The sequence below is a fragment of the Salmo trutta genome, chromosome 34 (genome assembly GCF_901001165.1).
Source record: "Salmo trutta chromosome 34, fSalTru1.1, whole genome shotgun sequence".
Lineage (NCBI taxonomy): Eukaryota > Metazoa > Chordata > Actinopteri > Salmoniformes > Salmonidae > Salmo > Salmo trutta.
Window position 1 is genome coordinate 11,447,949 of NC_042990.1, and position 17,233 is coordinate 11,465,181.

Below are 17,233 nucleotides of genomic sequence, written 5' to 3' on the forward strand. Positions count from 1 at the left end.
ACCAATAAGCAGTGTTGTGTTCCTATGTCTAATATGCATGTGTAACCGATGTGAAATGGCTAGTTAGTTAGCAGTGGTGCGCGCTAATAGCATTTCAATCAGTGACGTCACTCGCTCTGAGACTTGAAGTAGGGTTTCCCCTTGCGTTGCAAGGGCCACGGCTTTTGTGGCGCGATGGTTCGAGCCCAGGGTTGGGGCGAAGAGAGGGACGGAACCTACACTGTTACACATGTAATGTATATTTGTCAATATCTATTAACACACTGAAAGAGATATATGGATGTGTTGAAAAATATGTATGGGATTTACATTGTACCATGGGCAAATTGATCAAGTAAACCTTATTAATGACAGGCATAATAACTTTGCTATATCATGATTTATATGAAATACATTTATTGACGGGCTTGGTGATGGTTTCCAGTATTTAGGTTTATTGGCTAAATTGATTTATGCTGAAAATACACAAACTCATTTTTCTTTTTTTTTTTACAATGCATTGTAACAAAATCCTTTACGTGTAACATCAATTGTCAATAATCCTGTATTTGTATATTTGTAACAATAAAAAATATTTCTACTGGTATACTGCCATGTATGATCTATTTTGCCTTCATATGGACCTACTTCATAAAAGGTCTGTGTTTTGCGTAGGCTTACCCTTGCGTGACGTTTTGTTAACCGTGCAAATCTCTCTCGGTCAAGATAACATTTTATCAATATATTCGCCTGTAATTACCCCCCCCAAAAACGAAATGCTACCTAGCTAGCTACCTTAGCATTTTACATTATTATATTACTTTTTTTTATACCCTCCCCCTGGCCTTTGTACTAGCAAACTAGCTAACCTTAAGTCTCTGTCGATCTGAAGCAAGGATGGTTTTGTGCTATGTACCGGATTGTAACTACTACTCCGATAAACATTTATAGATTTGGGCTACTACATGATTCTCAAATTTTCCCTATAATGAGTTTGCTACAACCTAGCCTATGGATGAAAGTTTACAATGTAGGTGCACACAGGTCGATAGAAATATTTGAGGTGACAGACCGTGACACATGGATAGACAGTGACACATTCAATACCGCCTTGCACACTCTTGCCTGATCTAGGGTGTAATCATTAGTCCAACAGTTGCAAACCAGAGTTTCTATTGGGCAAATCCAGGTATGTTATCCCCGTTTTGTTCCATTTACTTCCGCTTAAGAAACTTTTTCAACAGAATTGGCGGAATGAATACACCCGTGATCACACACAAACAGTTCACTTTCCAAGCCACATACAAACAGCTTGTTGTATTCCTTCTCATATCTACGCGCTCTCCTCCTCTCACCTTTTCCCTTCGATTGTGGACTTCAATGCAAAACCCATCAGCTGTATGTGACCAGGTGAAAAAACCTTTCCAATCCAAACCATATCATAACCGCTACACACAGCCTACACCATTGTCACCATATTAACTAAAGTAACATCATAGCTAATAGAACTAGTTAGTTTAGTTAGTAAACCATCTACAATCATGCAGTACAGTGTACAGACAGCAAGCAGTTTAGCGTCTACACCTGCAGGCCCCGGTGGCAATAAATTAGTAAAACTAAAAGCTTACCTTGACTTGGAAGAGTTCCAGTGTTGGATAGTCATAGCCAGCTCCTAACATAGAATCCCTCTATTTGACCCGGGTGTTTGAGCAGGGTAAACTAGCTAGCTGCATTTGCTAGCTAAGTAAGTGAAAGTTTTTAAAAAATGAGGAAATATACTGTAGGTCGCCCTTTGTCTCTCTTTCCCTCTCTCTCTCTCGCTCCTATTTCATTTTTTAAAGTTATTAATTTGTTTAAAACTGTTCAACTATTGTCTTTCTCTCTCTTTGCATCGCCCACTCACCACATTTTATATTTTGTATAGTTTTATCTAAAAATGATAACTTTTTAAATGTTTATCTATTTTTATTTGTTATGAAATTCACTGAGGAGGATGGTCCTCCCCTTCCTCTGAGAAGCCTTCACTGTTGCACACCTCCTTGAGCATTGTAGTCAAGTTGGTCTCACTCGTTTGCGTTTGGTGGAGTTTAAACTGAACTACAGGGAAGGAAACATCATCAATAAACGTCTAGAAACCTCATCAGTCTCTGCGAGAAATAGACTTATACATACGGATAAAACTCTATCTTTTCACAACTAACATTTTGGATTCACGCTGGTGTATTGGGCACGCATTACCATGGACAGCGCTTTTGACAACCTGGATGCTGCAGGCTTCCTACACATATGGCAACATTTCGATGTTGACAGTAAGATCTTACTCTTGAATAGTTATAACTATGTTGCCTTTTGATTACTATTCATATTAATCTGTGTTAGTTTATCAGGCAATGCTTTCATCGAAATTCAGACTGATTTCATCGAAATCCAGAACTTTGCACCATGTCTTGAAGATAAAACAATATGTCCATTTTTTTATTTCATTTTATGTTATGCATTTATTTGTTTTTAGATAATGGTTATATTGAAGGAAAGGAGTTGGACAACTTTTTCAGACACTTGATGAAAAAACTCGGGATGAGTGTAAGTAGGCTACTGTTCCTTTACCTTGTCATGGCTAATGCATAATGTGTACCTTCAGATCCCCCCCCAAAAAAATACTACAGTAGGCTTAGGCTAGTAACATCCTAGAATATTCTAATCAGACCTACTTTGCTGAGCTTTGTGGACGGCATTCAACCGGTGTCAAAATTAGATAACCTCTCGGAATCCAATCATTAGTCACATTTTGTCTTTCATTGAAACGGAATGAATTCCCGAAAGGGATTTTGCACAGGTAACACTGAATGAAATACACAAATAAGTGTAACGGACATGTTTAAAAGGCACTGTGTTGTTCCTAAAGGATGAAATAACGAATGACAAAGTTAGAAGAATGAAAGAAAGGTTCATGTCAGTTTATGACACCACAGCTGATGGTCGCCTGCAAATCCAAGAGGTGTGTTTACTTGTATTTCCTCAAACCTAACTACCTCCTTCCTCCTTTATTTGTCTATATAGTGCATTTAGTATTAAGTATACTTAGAACCCTGCAGGTGTGTTTGTGTCAGAGAGAGAGAACGAGCGAGAGAGAGAGAGAGAGAGAGAAACTGATCAAACAACAAGTGGTAATTGGATTGTAATCAAAATGCCCTAACAACACCTTCTGTGTGTGAAGCAGCCTTGAAACGATATAATTGCTCTGTCATTTGCATCATGTTATTGCCTTGCTTCATCTAACAACATGCAATGAATTAGAATGAGTTTATGTCAAAAATGTAATTGAATTGCATCTCATTTCATCTTTCACGTTTAGTTGTCTTTGTCCATAGACTGTATTTCCTCAAATGTTATGTTGACAGAGGAGTAAATGCCTGTTGAAGCTGAATGGACACGTACCACCTTAATTCTATCAATTTGTAGGGAAGAAAATACACAAGATTTAGTTCGACAAAACATTTCCCATCAGTGACCGAATAATGTCTGCCTGTGAATGTTGATAACTTATTTGATTGAACAAAACGTTCCAGTTGGCCACCATGATGCTACCGGAGGAGGAGAACTTCCTACTACTGTTCCACAGAGAGACGCCATTGGACAACAGTGTGGAGTTCATGAGGGTAAGGTCAAAGATCACATATGAAATGTTGCGGTCCAAAAACTTTCAACATAAATGCACAAAAAATACAATCCTATTATTGGTTGGGTACTGTGTCCTGTATTCTCTAGAACACTTTCATCAAAACTAAATCTGCCTCTCACACCCCCCACAGATCTGGAGAAACTATGACACTGACAGCAGTGGATACATATCAGCTATAGAACTCAAGGTACAGATGAAGAATGCCCTTCTACTAATGTCCATGCGTTCAGTGAGACCACTGCCATGGCCCTCTCAGAGACATTGTCTTAGCTAGTTGTTGTCCACTTTCTAAGTAAACATCAATGAGTGGCCAGAGTTGTTCATGTTTACACAGTTGCTCTAGGCCTATGTTGACACGTGTTGCTTTAAGGGTCTTTCAGGATGCCCCCTGTCCTCTTATGTGGACAAGGCAATAGGGTTGGGCCAATATATGATTCAATCGAATATCGTGATATTTGACATTGACAATATATTGTGATGTGCAAGACTATAATCTATTTTAACTTTTCTAATCAAAACAGTGCAGTTTTATCAGTTAGTTTATATCAATATGGTGAAAATAAAGTCTAAATGAATGAACTATGTCTTATTGTTTGCCACACTAAGGTTATTTAATTAGAATGTGACTATAATATCGTAAATAAGCACAAATATTGCAGTCTGGAATAATCTAGCAATTATCGACGCGAAACCATTATATTGGATATTGCGATATTTGGAGTAGCATATCGCGATATTTGGAGTAGCATATCGTAGAAGAGCTCTCCCCAAATATTGCACCAACCCCACAAGGCAAGGCACAAGTACTTTTCGTAGAATTTCCAAACACTTGATGGTTTATAATCCACAGTACATTTACTGAAGAGTAAATGGACAGGATGCACATGCAGTACATTATACTATTTGTGAACATTTTGATTCAGAATAACAGACAAGTGTTATGGCACACATTTCTCCCCTTTTTTTATTCCGAGTGGCTGCGGATCCGACTTCTCTGGACCCCTCTTCCCGACAGCTAAACAAGCTTCTACCATTGCAGGATTCTCTACTTTACGCATAGTCTCCACTCTGCTCGTTTAATAAAGTTAAATCAAAGCTGAATCAATGTCTGCAAAATCATGTAATGACAGTATTCTACATACTGTTTAATGAAAGTATTCTACATAACAGAACTGAATATAATAGCATAGTATAACGTTACTGTAAGTAAAAAAAACACCTAATTTCTTATGAGATTTGTGTGAACCGTCACATTTTTCTTTCATGTGGCCAAAACTCAACAGTGTAAGACACTAGCCAAACATGGGTTTTGATTTAAATTAAACACAGGTATGCTACATTTGTATGTGAAGTAGAGGTAAAGAAACACTTGAGCAGAATGTAATTCAGATCTTCAGCTCTGGGGACAAGGGTTCCAGGGGGCGGGACGGGGGCAGGACGGGGGCAGGACGAGGGCAGGACGGGGCGGTTACCTACGGATTCGCAACTTCTGACTTTTTTATTTTGTATCTATTTATCCTTTATTTGACCGGGGGACGTCACGTTGAGAAACCACCATTTTTCACTCGAGACCAAAGCCATGTTTATCAAGCGTCTCAGAGTAGTAGGACTACTTACAGTATCCAGGATCGGTTTTGTCATTTAGATTATAATGAATGGATCCTAGATCAGGATAATATACCTATCCAAGATCAGGATAATATACCTATCCTAGATCAGGATAATATACCTATCCTAGATCAGGATAATACACCTATCCTAGATCAGGATACTATACCTATCCTAGATCAGGATAATACACCTATCCTAGATCAGGATACTATACCTATCCTAGATCAGCACTCCTACTCCGAGACGCTTGATAATATGGGCCCAGGTCATCTCATCGGCTGTCTTCCTCTGTGTCCTCCTAACAGGGTTTCCTGCAGGACCTGTTCCTCCAGCACAAAAAGACCATATCCCCCAACAAACTGGAGGAGTACACCAACACCATGGTAACAACAAGCCCCAGCTCCTTCACTCTGTGCCTCCATCTGAGGACTCTTGAACTGTTGTCTCTCAAATGAGTATATGCTACCTTGTTCAATGGGCAATTCAATTTGGATGTAAAACTGATTTGTAATTTAAGTTTATTTTCTCTAAAAGGATGATTGGCAGAGAGCTATACACTGAGTGCACAAAACATTAGGAACATAGACTGACCGGGTGAATGCAGCTGAAAGCAATGATCCCTTATTGATGTCACCTGTTAAATCCACTTCAATCGGTGTAGAGAAAGGGGAGGAGACAGGTTAAAGAAGGATTTTTATGCCTTGAGACAGTTTGAGACGTTGTGTATGTGTACCATTTAAAGGGTGAATGGGCAAGGCAAAATATTTAAGTGCCTTTGAACAGGGTATGGCAGTAGCTGCCAGGTGAACCGGTTTGTGTCAAGAACTGCAACGCTGCTGTGTTTTTCACGCTCAGTGGTTTCCTGTGTGTATCAAGAATGGTCCACCACCCAAAGGACATCTAGCCAACTTGATGCAACTGTGTGAAGCAGTGGAATCAACATGGGCCAGCTTTCCGCAGTCTTGTAGAGTCCATGCCCCAACGAATTGAGGCTGTTCTGAGGGCAAAAGGGGATGCAACTCAATATTAGCAAGGTGTTCGTAATATTTTGTACACTCAGGGTATATTGTAATGCTACTATGCCATTCAGTGTAGATAAGGAGTGCACCAAATTAGTTATTTCTCATTGAAGTATGTCATTGGCTGTAACTGTCTTGCCTATGAATCCCCTCAATAGTATTAGTAATTGGATGGTACTAGACTGTGATGGAGGGTGATCAGCTCTTTAAAGATATTCAGATAAAGTGATGTGATTTTCACTGTCTAACCATTGTCATTAATTGTGGACCATTAATTCATTACCTGAGACTGAGAGAACGTTTGTGTGTGTCTATGAGCTCTTTTATATGTCAATGTCCTGTTGAGTTTGGTGTGTACAACATGGGAAATACACTGGAATCATTTGATTTACCGTAATTTCCGGACTATTAAGCGCACCTGAATATAAGCCGCACCCACTGAATTTAAAACAAAATATTATTTTGAACATAAATAAGCCGCACATGTCTATAAGCCGCAGGTGCCTACCGGTACATTGAAACAAATGAACTTTACACAGGCTTTAACGAAACACGGCTTGTAACAAAAATAAATAGGCTTTAACGAAACACGGCTTGTAACAAAAATAAATAGGCTTTAACGAAACACGGCTTGTAACAAAAATAAATAGGCTTTAACGAAACACGGCTTGTAACAAAAATAAATAGGCTTTAACGAAACACGGCTTGTAACAAAAAATAAAAAATTTGCAGTAAGCTTTAGTTGTCTTTTTGCACTGAGTCAATTCCTCACGCTGCTGTTTCCAACGTCTTATCATCGACTCATTAAGACCAAGCTCCCATGCAGAAGCTCTATTTCCTTTTCCAACAGCCAGATCAATCGCCTTCAACTTGAAAGCTGCATCATAAGCATTTCTCCATGTCTTTGCCACGATGAGGGTGACAAAATGACTACCGTAATCAGAATGATGGGAAGTTTGAGAGCGCTCGATTTAATCTAAACAGTAAACAAAAAAGTTGTTTGACCTTAACCCGTTCGGCATTTTCGTTGGTCTAATGAAAGCTTCATGCCGCCAAAAAAATGAGCACGTCACAGAATGTTTTTTTGTAGAATTTTTTTTTTAAAGCGTGAAAAATCCATATATAAGCCGCGTCATTGTTTAAGCCGCGAGGTTCAAAGCGTGGGAAACAAGTTGCGGCTTATATTCCGGAATTTACGGTAGATTATCTTCAGTACTGTTATACAGTGTTACACATGACAGGTCACCAAGTAAAATGATCACCAAGTAAAATTCTGAGTATGTGTAAATGTACTTGGCGAAGAAAGGTAATTCTGATTCTAATGTGTATGTGCTTTGGCAAAATTTCTAATGATTCTGATGCTTTATTCTGTTTATTTTCCCAACAGATGGAGGTGTTTGACAAAAACAACGATGGCAGGCTGGATTTGAATGACCTAGCCAGGTACTAATTATCAAGCAATTGTATTCCCCACATTGCTAGGTGGCTCTTACTGTGTTTCTAATTGTTTGAGTCACAGAGCCTAACTGTTTTCCTTCTCCCAGAATCCTGGCTCTAAAAGAGAACTTCTTGCTGAAGTTTGACATGAATGTAAGTATAAAAATGTTTGATGAATTTCACTGATAACTTTCAGTCAGATAAGATGTTGTCAATTCACACTCCATCTTCAATTAGTTACTGCAGTCCTCATTGGCTTGAATTAGAGGAACTAAATTGTGGGTGTTGTGGTACCACTCTGTTTCAGGCTTGCAGTCAAGAGGACCGGAAGAGGGATTTTGAGAAGATATTTGCTCACTATGATGTGGTAAGTCATTATCCAGTACGTTTAGCCACAACATAATTGCCTTCAACTTCAATTAGAATTGTACGGTTTATTGTGATAAGCATATTTCATGAAATTACAATGCTGCTTATAATGACTTGTTGTGATTTTACTGATGCTTCATTGGCCTTAATTATAAAATATAATATCAGTAGAAATGAGATAGAATACACAGCTGGATTGAAAGTGGATCAGTACAGGGGCATAGGCACGGGTGGGCCTGGGTGCCCACCCACTCAGATTGAACAACATTTTTTTTTAAATCTTATCTTTCTACCTAAACATGCAAACACCATCAGATAGAATTCATAGCAAGCAGTGCACTGGGTTAGTCAGATTTGATTTAAATATAACAGAATAGATGACCTGGAATGACATTCACGCTCACGGGAGGGGTTGCCAAAAAGAACTAACTGAAAGCCACACCCCCAATAAGCCATGAATATTACTGCATTGAGGCATAATATGTCACTATGCTTGTGTGGATACATGCACCATGGCACTGCCTGTTTCATTTGTTCATTTGGCAAACAAGACAGCTCATCTAGTGCATTTATCACAGTCAACACATGATAGATTTTCTCTCAGCCTTTTGGCAAAATATGTAGAATAGCATGAGATGAGCTATAAAATGGCAACTTTTCCTCTCTGCCCCATGGCAAAATGTGTATAATTGCAGGAAATTACTTTTAAAACAGCAAAAAAAAAATCTCAGCCTCATGGCAAAATGTGTAGAATGGCATGACATTAGCTATACATTTCTGCAGGTCCACCCACCAGCGAATTCCTGGCTACACCACTGGATCAGTACTAAGATGTATTCACAGTACTTGTGGTGGTGGTCCTGTTGTGGTGCCATGCTCCTCTGTGCTTCGTGATTGTGGATGTGTGATGTAGTACATTGTGCCATTGTAAAAAAAATCTGAATTCTAAACAGAATTTATATGCTGTCCTCTTTATAATCTCCCAAGGCACACCAGGTGGTAGTTTTCATTGCTTTTACTGAAGTCAGCCATTATGTTGTTGTTTACAGAGTAGGACGGGTGCTTTGGAGGGTCCGGAGGTGGACGGCTTTGTCAAAGACATGATGGAACTGGTCAAAGTAAAAAAAAAAAGTTTTGCTATACCCTATTCTACAAATGTAGTTATGTTATATAAACGTATTAACTAAGATATCTGATGCTGTTATATTGATTCTGCATTATTGTAACTTATGGTCTCTGAATTGAGGCGTTGGTTCAGATCCCACTTCGGACACCTTGTAACTTTATATTTATATGGGTGAAGCAAAGAGAATTGAGTCAAGTTAACAGTAGGTCCAACTGTATTAGACTGTGACGGGTTTGAACTGTGATTGGTCTTGAACTGATGGTTTGAATATGCTTTCTTTATACCCAACATAGCCTACCATTAGTGGAACGGACCTGGACAAGTTCCGCAAACTGCTCCTGGGTCACTGTGACATGAACGGTGATGGAAAGATCCAGAAGAATGAACTGGCCCTGTGCCTCGGCCTGAAATACTCCCTTTAATAGTACTCCACAGGAAGAATGACAGACATTTTCATTACCCTAGTTAGCACCACAGGCTAACCGCTAACTCACTGATAGCACGCCGCAATGCCATAGCTCGTACCTTTTGGACAGCCCAAGAGCATTGCATGACGGTTGGTTGAAAGGAAGTTGTTGCATAGAGTAGACCCATTGGGGAATTCGTTTTGTGATCATTCATTTTGTTTGACTGTATCTGTTTTGATGACAATTATGATTAGCTTTGAGAGTGTTGTGTGTGTGTGATCCATGCACGTTGCATATGCCTATAACTTGCAGAAATGTAGTGGTGATGTAAGTGTTTTGCGACGGAAGTTGTATCGGGATATTTGTGGGATATATGTTGACTTTATTACCATGATGGCTGCATTTACTTTTCAGAACTGTGTTGTTTTTGATGTGCAAAAAATATGATGAAAATAACTGTCATTATGGTTTGACATTTCACCTCCTAGTTTGAATGGTATTGGTAGACAATATGTAATGCAATACAGTGTATGATATGAACCACAATCTCTGTGTCCCTGGGCATCTGCATGTTTCCCATTCTGTAAGAACAGTCTGCAACCGTAAGCACATACAGCTCTGTTAATGAACTAACTCTTTTTATTACAATAACTGAATTAGTAGTACATGCCTGGTGTGTACCCATTGTATCAGAGCAGACAATGCTGTGAGCCTTGGGCACAAAGGAAATATTGACCCGCAGCCATGATGATGCCCGGGCTTCCATTCTCCATGAGCTCAGTCCTTTCATGCAATAATGGATTTTCACAGTGTTTCATTGCTTTAATGCTTGGTAACCAGAGCATTTCAAAAGCACAACACACAAAATGCTATGGAAACTGATTGAACAGCAACTCAAACCACCCACGAAAGAGAGATACAAAGCAAACATGGTCGGTAGTAAGTAGACCCAGTATGGCTTTAAAAGCTTTTCATGAGTTCATTGGGCACTGTGTTATTCTGTGAAACCATAGTGCACTGTTATTTGTGTCTAGTTGTAGGCTGATGTCATTGCTAAAAGCCCCACCAGATGCCTGCCTGATTACGGCAAGTGAAGTGTCTCTAACTTAACAGCCGCTCACCAGCAGGACAATTACAGAGGACTGCGGTCAAGAGAATAATTATTGTGCCACTTGCTGTGCCCTCTTTGAAACTTGCTGTGCCCTCTAAAATTCCCAGCCACAGTATGTATTTTTTCACTCTTAATTCAGTAGGAGTACATTAGTCATGGTCCTCAACAATACATGTATTTTGTCTCTTCTCTTAAATCAGGGCTTGTCCTGAGTGAAGTTGCGGCTTTCGAAGCACTTTAAAAGAAAAATGTCAACAAATAGATATTGGTGATAGAGATACTTTCTCCTAAAATATATAAATCAAGGTACATAGACTGCTATTTAACTAGTCAGTTACCTGGCCTTGCCATTGTTAGAGAAGAGGCCATCAATTTAGAAACAAAATCCAGTTCAGATATTTGAGATGTATTCATTCATTACCTCCTGGTTAATCACATTGTGGTTATGCCCTGTTCTTAAGGTGACCCATAGCGGTTTGGCATGTGCGACCGAAGATGTAAACCTGAAAATATCATGTCACAACCCATTCCTTGGATGGATCTTCCACCATGTTGCTAGACACGATTTTAATAGATTGGAATGGGTGGAATGTAATCAATGGAATGGAGCAAACACATACTGTACAGCCAAAAGTTGTGTTCATAATTGTTTTTCCACACTAGGAAAATGAACACACAACTTTAATTTGCATGCGCTTGATACTGTTCTATTCATTCCATTCTAGCCATTACAATGAGCCCGTCCTCCCCATTGCGCCCTTCAGCCTCAGTCAGTCCATTCTCTCTCCCCCGTTGACATTACAGGTGATTTCCCCCATACAGCCACCTGATTCATGTTATTTCCTCCAGCCCAGCCGGCACTGAGGGTAATGACACTGTGTGCTCCCTCTCTCGGTGCCTCCCCTTCAGACTAAGCCATTCTCCAATGTATCGGAAGCCTGTGCCAACACAAAGCAGCCATAGAGGAAATGAAGACAGCCTCTAATCAAGATGTCTGTATCAAGGGATGATGGGAGGATTATTGGCACGGATTTGGAGTTGAGAGGAAAGAGGGGGATGCCGAAAGAGGGTTGCTGGTTGCGGGCTCTGCAGCTGAGCCACAGAAGAAACAGAGTTGGTGGGGTCTGATGGCTAAATGAAAGGCTATGTAATACTCGCTGATAGCCTATAGCCTGGAGCTAATAATGTGCCCTTAGGTTCTCTGGGGTTCATAATCAAACCCCTCCTTGTCACATGATTGTCGACTTCTTGCCAGGGTCCTGTTTATACGTGAAGATGCTCCAAAACTATTCAAACCTGTCCAATAAGAAGTGTTTCATGTAGCAAAAACATTTTCTACAGTGTGCATTAATTAACAGAACCAGGTGTTGGGATACTGACTTTCAGAAGGTAGTCTGAGTGTACATTGATCACACATTTCCTGCTGTGAGATAAGTTGAGTTATCTGTCTGAGTCATACACTATAGTTATACACTAAGTGTACAAAACGTCTGCTCTTTCCATGACATAGATTGACCAGGTGAATCCAGGTGAAAGCTATGATCGCTTATTGATGTCACTTGTTAGATCCACTTCAATCAGTGTAGAGGAAAGGGAGGGGCAGGTTAAAGAAGGATTTGTAAGCCTTGAAAGAATTGAGACATGGATTGTGTATGTGTGCCATTCCGAAGGTGAATGGGCAAGATAAAAGATTGAAGTGCCTTTGAACAGGGTATGGTAGTAGGTGCCAGGCTCACCAGTTTGTGTCAAGAACTGCAACGCTGCCGAGTTTTTCATGCTCAACAGTTTCCCATGTGTATTAAGAATGGTCCACCACCCAAAGGACATCCAGCCACTTGACACAACTGTGGGAAGCATCAAATCAAATTGTATTGGTCACACACACGTGTTTAGCAGATGTTATTGCGGGTGTAGCGAAATGCTTGTGCTTCTAATTCCGACAGTGCAGCAATATCTAGCAAGTAATATCTAACAATTTCACAACAAAAACCTAATACACACAAATCTAAGTAAAGGAATGGAATTAAGAATATATAAATATATGGATGAGCAATGTCAGAGCGACATAGACTAAGATACAGTAGATAGTATAGAATACAGTGTATACATGAGTAATGCAAGATATGTAAACATTATTAAAGTGACATTATAATTAAGGTGACTAGTGTTCAATTTATTAAAGTGGCCAATGATTTCAAGTCTGTGTATGTATGCAGCTAGTAATGGCTATTTAACAGTCTGATGGCCTTGAGATAGAAGCTGTTTTTCAGTCTCTCGGTCCCAGCTTTGATGCACCTGTACTGAACTCGCCTTCTGGATGATAGTGGGGTAAACAGGCAGTGGCTCGTGTGGTAGTTGTCCTTGATGGTCTTTTTGGACTTCCTGTCACATCAGGTGCTGTAAGTGTCCTGGAGGGCAGGTAGTTTGCAGACCGCACCACCCTCTGCGGTTGTGGGTGGTGCAGTTGCCGTACCAGGTGGTGATACAGCCCGACAGGATGCTCTCAATTGTGCATCTGTGAAAGTTTGTGAGGGTTTTAGGTGACAAGCCAAATTTATTCAGCCTCCTGAGGTTGAAGAGGTGCTGTTGTACCTTCTTCTCCACACTGTCTGTGTGGGTGGACCATTTCAATTTGTCAGTGATATGTATGCCCGAGGAACTTAAAACTTTCCACCTTCTCCACTGCTGTCCCGTTGATGTGGATAGGGGGGTGCTCCCTCTGCTGTTTCCTGAAGTCCACGATCATCTCCTTCGTTTTGTTGACGTTGAGTGAGAGGTTATTTTCCTGACACCACACTCCGAGAGCCCTCACCTCCTCACTGTAGGCTGTCTCGTCGTTGTTGGTAATCAAGCCTACTACTGTTGTGTCATCTACAAACTTGATGATTGAGGTGGAGGTGTACATGGCCACACAGTCATGGGTGAACAGGGAGTACAGGAGGGGGCTGAGCACGCAACCTTGTGGGGCCCCAGTGTTGAGGTTCAGCGAAGTGGAGATGTTGTTTCCTACTTTCACCACCTGGGGGCAGCCCGTCAGGAAGTCCAGGACCCAATTGCACAGGGCGGAGTCCAGACCCAGGGCCTCAAGCTTAGTGATGAGCTTGGAGGGCATTATGGTGTTGAATGCTGAGCTAGAGTCAATGAACAGCATTCTTACATAGGTATTCCTCTTGTCCAGATGGGATAGGGCAGTGTGCAGTGTAATGGAGATTGCATTGTCTGTGGACCTATTGGGGCCTTAAACAAATTGAAGTGGGTCTAGGGTGACAGGTAAGGTGGAGGTGATATGATTATTGACTAGTTTCTCAAAGCACTTCATGATGACAGAAGTGAGTGCTACGGGGCGATAGTCATTTAGTTCAGTTACCTTTGCATTCTTGGGTACAGGAACAATGGGTGGCCAACTTGAAGCATGTAGGGACTGCAGACTGGGATAGGGAGAGTCAACATGGGCCAGCATCCCCGTGGAACGCTTTCAACACCTTGTAGAGTCCATGCCCCCATCGAATTGAGGCTGTTCTGATGTTTTTTACACTCAGTGTAGTACCTGAATGTACTAATAATATTTTTTAAAAGCTGGGAGTGAAAATATAATCAGATACAAAATGGAGTAAATAAATGTTATCACACCTGGCTTGATGATATGAAACATGGGACATCCAGTATGAAATTCAACGTGTTATTTTCTTGTCACAGAACTTGACTGTGAATATCAGAATATTCATCAGGCCTTGGGGCTAAAATGCAGTAAATAGCAGACTACTAGGTAGAGGGTGTGAGGTGTTCATTTTATTGAATTACATATTCCTGAGGGAATTAGCTATATACTTTTCTTATTCAATTGCATTTTCCAAATGTCTGATTTCTCAGCCGCAATGTGTTTTCATTGTCAATATTGCATGCCTGATGTGATTTATTGTGAGGAAAATAAAGTATCTCTTGCAGCCTATGCCATTTTTGCGGTCATGTGAGGACCTCTTGTGGTAGTCTGTAGTACAGTAAAATTAGTACCTTCCCTCATTCATAACCAATTAGAACCACAATCCTAACCCTAAACTTAACCCTAGCTTCATGTCCACATCCCAGTTCAACCCTAACCCTAGCATCAACCACAACCCTACCCCTAACACCAGCTTCATGTCCACATCCCAGTTCAACCCTAACCCTAGCATCAACCACAACCCTAACCCTAACCCTAGCTTCATGTCCACATCCCAGTTCAACCCTAACCCTCAACCACAACCCTAACCCTAACCTTAGCTTCATGTCCACATTCCGGTTCAACCCTAACCCTCAACCACAACCCTAACCTTAACCTTGGTTTATCCTACTTTATTTTGGTTTATCCTACTTTATTCTACTTTGTATCCTACTTTCCTCTTTGGACCTGTAAGGTGCTAAAGCTCAGCTCTACCTGGCTCTCCCTTTGGCACTTGGTGCAGGAGGTCAGCTGTGGGTGGCTCTGGGTAGCTCTGGGTAGCTCTGGGTAACTCTGGCTCAGTTACATCAGTTCGGTGAAAACCTTTTTGGGGACTTAAGCTTATTCTTATTTTGTTATGGAAACATGGCACTCTCCGCTCCTTAGCACACATGCACTCACTCAAGCACACACATACACTCATCCATCCATCCACTCATCCACTCACACACATACACTCATCCACCCATCCACTCATCCACCCACACACATATACATTTACGCTACACACACATCACAACTCTACCAGACTCTTATTGTTATTGCTAAATAGAGCACAATTTAAACACTTGCCCCCCAATCCACCCTTCCCCAAAACAAGTGTCAATATTGGACAATAAATTGTTCCTTTTTGTATCGTACGTATGCTAAAATGTTTATTCTATTGAGCCATTTACTTTATGTTCGTATTGTTGTTGCATTGTCAAGGATGATCCATTTGGTTGGACAATACATTGGACAATACATTGGTGCGTATGTAAGATATGTACCCTTCACATACAGTATGACTAATTAAACTTGAAACTTGATGGCGATAGTGTCAGTAAAATAACCACTAGGTGGCCATAGCTGCATTGGTTACACAGTACAGTACATTTCAACATAAATAGGATAGTGAAAACATTGCCCATCTTGGCTTACCACTGTAAGGGGTAATGAGGCCTGGTTTTGCTTTGTGTCAATTAACTATGATAAAGTATTATAGCTACAAAGGAGATGGAATTATATTTATTGACATTTCCTAAAGATTGGAAAGCTGCCACGGTCATCCCCCTCTTCAAAGGGGGTGACACTCTAGATCCAAACTGTTACAGACCTATATCCATCCTGCCCTGCCTTTCTAAAGTCTTCGAAAGGCAAGTTAAACAAACAGATCACTGACCATTTTGAATCCCACCGTACCTTCTCCGCTGTGCAATCCGGTTTCCGAGCTGGTCATGGGTGCACCTCAGCCACGCTCAAGGTACTAAACGATATCATAACCGCCATCAATAAGAGACAGAACTGTGCAGCCGTCTTCATCGACCTGGCCAAGGCTTTCGACTCTGTCAATCACCGTATTCTTATCGTCAGACTCAACAGCCTTGGTTTCTCGAATGACTGCCTCGCCTGGTTCACCAACTACTGAAGTTGGAGACTTAAATCTCCCTCACTAACTTTAAGCATCAGCTATCTGAGCAGCTTACCAATCGCTGCAGCTGTACACAGCCCATCTGTAAATAGCCCATTCAACTACCTACCTCATCCCCATATTGTTTTTATTTACTTTTTTGCTCTTTTGCACACCAGTACTTCTACTTGCACATCACCATCTGCACATCTATCACTCCAGTGTTAATTTGCTAAATTGTAATTACTTCGCTATTATGGCCTATTTATTGCCTTACCTCCTTACTCCATTTGCACACACTGTATATAGATTTTTCTATTGTGTTATTGACTGTACTTTTGTTTATCCCACGTGTAACTCTGTGTTGTTTGTGTCGCACTGCTTTGCTTTATCTTGGCCAGGTCGCATTTGTAAATAAGAACTTGTTCTCAACTGGCCTACCTGGTTAAATAAAGGTGAAATACAATTTTTAAAAACATATAATAAGTGATCACATATTTCAAATGAGTTTACTAGTTTTACAAATTAAGCTGCTGACAATGACTAGAGGTTTATGGCTCTGTTTATGGCTCTGTCACGTCCTGACCATAGAGAGCTCTTATTTTCTATGGTAGAGTAGGTCAGGGCATGACTGGGGGGGGGGGGGTTTATCTAGTTTATTTAGTTCTATGTTGTTTTGGTTCTAGTTTCTTTTTTCTATGTTGGGATTTTTGTATGATCCCCAATTACAGGCTGCTGGTCATCGTTGTCTCTAATTGGGGATCATATTTAAGTAGTTGTTTTTCCCACCTGTGTTTGTGGGAAATTATTTTGAGTTAGTGCATGTTGCACCTCTTTCATCACAGTTTGTGTTTTGTTTGTAGTTTATTGTTTGTTTTGCAAAGTTTCACATTAAAATAAAAGA

The 17,233-nt window shown here is 40.5% G+C and overlaps 1 protein-coding gene across 1 annotated transcript; it reads left to right on the forward strand.

Annotated features, from left to right (window-relative positions):
* The first annotated feature begins 1,954 nt into the window (after positions 1 to 1,954).
* Positions 1,955 to 10,176, forward strand: LOC115173587 (secretagogin-like). Its single transcript, XM_029731825.1, has 11 exons — positions 1,955 to 2,288; positions 2,492 to 2,562; positions 2,885 to 2,977; positions 3,549 to 3,638; positions 3,792 to 3,848; positions 5,578 to 5,655; positions 7,679 to 7,734; positions 7,836 to 7,881; positions 8,036 to 8,095; positions 9,147 to 9,215; positions 9,517 to 10,176. Exons 1-11 carry the CDS (start codon positions 2,219 to 2,221, stop codon positions 9,643 to 9,645), a joined length of 819 nt encoding a protein of 272 aa, XP_029587685.1. The 5' UTR covers positions 1,955 to 2,218; the 3' UTR covers positions 9,646 to 10,176.
* The last annotated feature ends 7,057 nt before the right edge of the window (positions 10,177 to 17,233 follow it).